The sequence below is a fragment of the Terrapene carolina genome, unplaced genomic scaffold, assembly GCF_002925995.2.
Source record: "Terrapene carolina triunguis isolate 2854851 unplaced genomic scaffold, T_m_triunguis-2.0 Scaffold517, whole genome shotgun sequence".
Classification (NCBI taxonomy): Eukaryota; Metazoa; Chordata; order Testudines; family Emydidae; genus Terrapene; species Terrapene triunguis.
The window spans coordinates 5,073,459-5,079,570 of record NW_020664868.1 but is presented as its reverse complement, the minus strand read 5'-3'; the positions used below and the strand labels follow the sequence as shown (position 1 = coordinate 5,079,570).

Below are 6,112 nucleotides of genomic sequence, written 5' to 3'. Positions count from 1 at the left end.
GGGGGGAGGGGGTGGGAGGATAGGGGCAGTTCCTGGGAGGGAGGGAACAAGAGGGAGGGGTGCGGGGGCTCTCACCTTCAGGTCTGGTGTTTGTCTGCGGGGAGGGGAAGTACACGGGGGGCCGGGGGGATGCTCGGGCAGTGCCCAGGGCGGGGGGAGGGGAAGTACAAGGGGGGCCGGGGGGATGCTCGGGCAGTGCCCAGGGCGGGGGGAGGGGCAGAACCCGGGTGGGGTGACTCACCTTCAGGTCTCGGTGCACGATGTTCTTCTGGTGACAATAGTGCACGGCCGAGACGATCTGGGGGCAGAGCTGGCAGTGAGGGCAGCGAAGCGACTGATGTCATCCTCTGCCCCGCATCGCTCCCCCCACCCCCGCTCCCCCCCAGGAGGGCAACGGCCCCTGTAAGGCGAGTGCCCTGCTGCCAGGGATCGATGGCTGGGAAGGAAGCGCCCACCCGGGTTTCCAGGCCAGCTCCCAGTAGGGAGCCCTTAACCCCGCCCCCCCACCCCCACCCCCCCGCACCACCACACACACATCTCACCCCTTTCACACGGCAAGGCTCTGAGTGCGACCCCCCCCTTACAAAGTAAAAACACTTTTTTATATTTAACACTATTATAAATGCTGGAGGTGAAGTGGGGTTTGGGGATTGAGGCTGACAGCTCATGACCCCCCATGTAATAACTCGTGACCCCCAGTTTGAGATTCCCTGCACAAGACGGTCAGCAGCACAGCCCTTCCACCCTCCATTGCCCCCCTCACTCCACACACACCACTCAGCCTTCACCCCATAGACTAGGGCCAGCAACGCAGCGCTGCCACCACCTCACCCACAGAGCACGCAGCCCCCCCCCACCCAGCAGCCCGCCCCCCCCCCACACAGAGCACGCAGCCCCCCCGAGCCATCAGCACAGCCCCCCTAGAGAGCACGCAGCCCCCACGTGCAGAGCCAGCAGCCCCTCCCCACAAAACACACAGCCCCCCCCCTACACAGAGCACACAGCCCCCCCACACACGCACAGAGCACACAGACCCCCATCCCTCAGGCTAGAGCTGACCAGAGACCCCGCCCTGAGCTACAGGGACGGGCCCAACAGGGCAGGGGCTAGGGGTGCAGAACTCCCACCCTGCTCCCCACTGCACCCCCTGCTGGGGTGGTCAGGGCTCTCGCCCATTCCCCTTTCCCGATTCTGTCCTGACCTGTCTGAATTTTGCCCGGGCTTCCTTCTCCTTCATCCGTCCGTGTGACACGAGGTAGTCGAAGACTTCGCCTGGGGGGAGGGGGTGCTGTCAGGAGCAGTCTGTAGTGGCAGGGGTAGTGCCAGGGAACCCGATGCCAGGAGGAAGGCTGGGGTGAAGGGGCTTCGGGCAGATGTGCCCCCGCTAGACAGCCGCAGCCTCACGAATGCAGCTTTCCTGCCGGGGGGTCCATTACAGCAGGACATGGGGGGCATGGAGACCCCACACATTCCCCAAGAGCGGCCTCTGGGGTAAGTGCTCAGGAGCTGGGCAAGGCCCTGGACAGAATCAGGCTGGTTGCATCGGGGTTCGTGCCCCCTGCCCGGCACTGGCCCGCCCAGCCGCACCCTGCAGCGTCCACTACGGGATAAGCCTGAGCCTAGGTGGCACCAGCCCGCAGGCTCAGATGGGAGTCGCCCGAGGAGCCACTGGAACGGGTGGGAATGTGTACGCCCCCCGCCTGGCTCCCAGTGCCAGCCTGTGCCAGGGAGGCAGCTGCCAGGTGGGTGGCACCTGCAGGGGCCTGGTGGCTTGGCTTATTTTAAACAGAGCGAGGATAATTTTAGCAGCATGGGGGGAGCCAAGCAGTGGCTGTGATCAGGAGGGGCTGTGGGGGGAAGGGGGCGCATCACGCCAGGCAGAATCCCTGGTCAGGCAGGGATGTGGGGAGACTCACACCAGGCAGAAACCCTGGTCAGGAGGGAGTGGGGGCGTGTCATGTCAGACAGGCCCCTGGTCAAAAGGAGCTGTGGGGGGGGGGGGGGGCCCCCCGGGGCGGGGCCCCGGGTGGGGGGGGGGGGGGGGGTGGGCCGGGCGGGACCGGTGGTTGGGAGGGGTAGGGTGGGGACATGCCAGGCAGGCCACCTGCCGATCTCCCCAGACTGTGATTGCTGGGGAGACCTTTGGGGTGCTGGGCCAGGCTGGCTCCCATAGCTACCCACAGGCTCAGTGGGTCCCAGGGCCAGACTGCACCCCAGGGCAGGCTGCGGGGCCTGTAGAACATTGGAGGTGAGCTGGGCAGAGGGATCTGGGGGCCACGCAGGGAAGGGGTGTGGGAACGCAGAGGGGTCCAGAGCTCCAGGTGCGGCACAGACACACCCAAGGGTTGCAGGGGGCACAGGCCTGGGGGAGCAGATGGCAGTGCAGGGGCAGGGGGGTGCCGGTGCGGCAGGGGGGCATTCTCACCAGCGCTGGCATACTCCATCACCAGGTAGAGTGTTTTCTCCGTCTCTATCACCTCAAACAACTTCACTGTAACACAGAGACACGGGTCATGGCCCAGCTCCCGACCTCGCCCAGTGAGCCCCACAGCCCAGGTGGTGCCTGCCGCTGGGGCCCTGGTCCGGGTCTCTCCCGTGGTGAGGCTGGAAGCATCTTCGCTCCCTGTGCAAGTCCCAGTGCCCCTAGCTCCTGGCAGTGTGGACAGGGTGGGCTGGGGAGTGGTGTCTCTGAAAACGCCCTTCGCAGCACAGCATGGACCCCTTCCAGAGGGCTGGGGGCCATGACACTGCAGAGACAGTTCTCATCTGTCATGGCAAAAAGAAGGAAATTCCCAGGCAAACCCCTCAGCTCTGTTGCCAGGTGCTGCCCGGGCCCCGCAGCGATTCCCTGCACTCCAGAGCTCCCGCCCTTGGGCAGCTGGGGCAAAGGGGGGTGGGATGACCCAGTCCCAACGTCTGGAAATACTCGGGGAAGGTTTGCACAGTCACCAGCCTTCACTCTACCCCTCGCTGATGCCCCTGTCTGCTCCCTCCACAGCTCTGCCCTGTCCAGCGCCCGCTTCGCTCCCAGACGCCCTGGAGCCTGCAGACAGCCCCACACGCCGGCCGGGAGATGGCAGACGCGCCCACGGCCGCACTGCCACAGACCAGAACCTCTGCACTCACACGGAGCGTGCTAGACCCTCCTCTGAAATATATGGGTCACAGTCCCCCAAACACCCTCCCAGGATGGGCCTGATCTTCCCTCCCAAACACCCTCACAGGCAGGGCCTGACCCTCCCCATCAATGTCCCCACAGGACGGCCTGACTCCCACCCAACACCTGCATCAAACGTTCTCATAGGATGGGCCTGCCCCTCCCTTCCCCCAGACCCATTACTGGACAGGCCTGCCCCCCTCATGGGATGGGCCTGCCCCTCCCCTGATGTCCCCCCACACATCCTCATGAGAGGGGCCTGACCCTCCCCCCACGCCCTCATGGCAGGGTTCTGACCCCTGTAGTTGAGGGACCTGCAGAGGTGCAAGGGTCCGTATCCCCTTAACTAGCAGGGGCAGTTGAGGCTGGAGGACGGGGCATTCGGGGCTACCATTTGCTCAGGCCCCATCGCCCCTGTGCCGCTGAGCCCCAGAGCCAGACCCCCGGACTCCAGCTCACCGATGTTGGGGTGGTTCAGTCCCTTCATGATCCGCACTTCCCGGAAGAGCTGCAGGGGGCAGAGAGATGCGGGGGGGGGGTGTTAACAGGCAGCCTCACAGCTCCTCCTCACCTGCCCCCTAAAGGGAAAGGCCCGGGGGGCTAGAGGTGGTGGGGCATCAGCTCCAATCTGGCCCCACGACAGGGAAGGAACTGGTTCAGGGGGACAGGGAATGGGACACGGGGCCTTTCCCCTCTAGGGGGCGCCGGCTCTGATCTGACCCACGGCTGGCGAGTGGCTGAGGGGGACAGGGAATGGGACATGGGGCCTTTCCCCTCTGGGGGGCGCCGGCTTTGATCTGACCCACGGCTGGCGAGTGGCTGAGGGGGACAGGGAATGGGACATGCACTCTTTCCCCTCAGGGGAGCGCTGGCTCTGATCTGACCCTATGGCAGGGGATGGGCTGGCTCAGGGGTTTGTTCTAATCTGCTCCCCACCCGCAGCTCCTTTGACCTCGGAATTCAACGCTAATTAGCAGCCCCTGGAGATGCCTCCGGAGTGGCTGTTACCACAGCGACCAGCCTGGCCTCTGGGTGCTAATTAGAGCGGTGATTTGAGGGAGGGGAGCCTGTGTCAATGTCAGGGGCTGGGGCAGCCAGTGGGAGCTGGGGCTGGGAGTGTCCTGGGGTGGGGGGGACAGGAACAGGGCAAGTGCCCTGGGGCGGATGGGAAAGGGGGGCAGGTGCCTGGCAGATTGGGTGTCCCAGGTTAGCTGGGTGGAGAGGTGCAAGGCAGGGCGGGTGCCCCAGGGGGCTGCTGGGCCGGGGGGGGGAGATGTGTCCCCAGGGTAGCTGGGGGTGGCGCTGGGTATGGGACCCGAGCTCACGGCGGAAGCACAGTGAGGAAGTCGCGGGCATGGGGAACCCGAATGCCAGGGCCAGAGCCCCCCCCCTCCCCCCGAGCCCAGAGCACAATGGGCTCTTTGTGGAGCCTGGGAACCCAGCCGCTGGCATCGGAGATGCGCTGCGGGCGGCCATCGGGAGGTGGGGGGCGACCCCCATCCAGGGTGGCCTGGAGCGGCTGCCCCTCCTGCCAGTCCCAGACCTGGCTTCCTCTGTCCCTCCAGGCCCAGCCCCCAGCAGCAAGGCCCCAGCCTGGACATTGCCCCCTCCCCAGGGCATGGGGCTGCCAGCCCCTGCAAGGAGTGGGGGGCCACTCCCCCCACCGCTCACACTCACCTTCTGGAGGCTCGTGGGGTTCAGCTGCGTCTTGTCAATGATTTTTATTGCAACCTACAAACAAACCAGATTCTGGCTGGGGGTGGGGGGGGGTTAGGGCACTCAGTGCCTGCGCCCCCCACTTCCCTCTGTGTGCCCCATACGCCCCTCCGCTCCCCTGCCCCATCTGCACTTGTGCTATCCTCCAGCAGCACCTGACACCTCAGCCTTCCCCACTCTTCCCAGTGCCCCCCCTTGGAGATCTCCACTGGGCCCCAGAGCTACTGTGCACCCCCCCCCCGTTTACCCTCCCCCAGAGAGCCCCCCCACATCCCCCACCCTCCTTGGAGTGCTGCCACATGGCTCCCCACGACCCCCGCTCTCCCCAGAGCACTGTCCCATGCCCCCCCTCCCTTCCCATATCCCCTGCCTGCCCTCCCTGGAGCACTGCCCTATGGCCCTCTGCTCACCCCTCTGGAGTGCTGCCCCATGGCCCCCGCCCTCACTGGAGTGCTGCCCCATGACCACCCCATAGCCTCCACCCCCACAAAGTGCTGACCCATGGCCCCCGCACCCTCACCTCTCTGCCTGTCAGGATGTGCCGGGCCAGCTTGACCTTGGCGAAGTTGCCCTTGCCAATGGTTTTGAGGAGTCGGTAGTTGCCGATGTGGGGCTGCTCGTCGGTGCAGGAGGCGATGGAGTTCCGGCAGCGCGCACCCAGCGACCGGCTGGACCACGATGAGCCCTTCTCCGAGCGGCTGCTGGCCAGGGTGGAGTGCTGCGGGGGGGAGAGACAGCATCACCTGGGGGCAGGGGGGCACCGGGCGCTGCGGGGAAAGAGTCCTGGCTCCCAGTTCCCCGCTCTAGCCATCAGACCCCACTCCCCTCCCGGGGCTAGTGCAGAGTTTGGGCTGAAGGCAGGCTGCTGCCACCCAACAGCTGGGATAAGTCAGCACAGGGGCCTGGGGGGCAGGGCCCAGCCCCATGATTTCCCCAGCCCCGAGTGCCATGTGCCCGGCTGAGCAGGAAAGCCCAATGGGGCGGAGGAGTCACTGTGCTACCAGAACCAACCGGATCCTGCCTTAGGATGATGGCATCACACATGGCAACAGGGAGGGCAGGAAGATGCCCTCCACGCCCCAGCCCCCTTCCTGGGCACTGGCCAACTGGGAACAGGATCAAGAGTACCTCCCTAGGAAGCTGCTGAGCGTGTGGTCCGGCCGTCAGAGCCCCCCACCGAACCCTGGAGTCAGGCACCGCTCGGGGCACCAGGCCCGGCCCAGCAGCGAGAACCGCCCT

The 6,112-nt window shown here is 65.8% G+C and overlaps 1 protein-coding gene across 1 annotated transcript in view; it reads right to left on the bottom strand.

Moving 5' to 3' along the window:
- MARK4 (microtubule affinity regulating kinase 4) overlaps positions 1-6,112 on the bottom strand; it is a 45,388-nt gene that overhangs the window by 18,240 nt on the left and 21,036 nt on the right. The window contains exons 2-7 of the mRNA XM_026658798.2: positions 5,394-5,591; positions 4,835-4,888; positions 3,617-3,665; positions 2,426-2,491; positions 1,202-1,272; positions 114-298 (exon numbers count right to left, since the gene is read on the bottom strand). Of these exons, the coding sequence (XP_026514583.1) occupies positions 114-298; positions 1,202-1,272; positions 2,426-2,491; positions 3,617-3,665; positions 4,835-4,888; positions 5,394-5,591 (623 nt within the window). The remainder of the gene's footprint in view (positions 1-113; positions 299-1,201; positions 1,273-2,425; positions 2,492-3,616; positions 3,666-4,834; positions 4,889-5,393; positions 5,592-6,112) is intronic.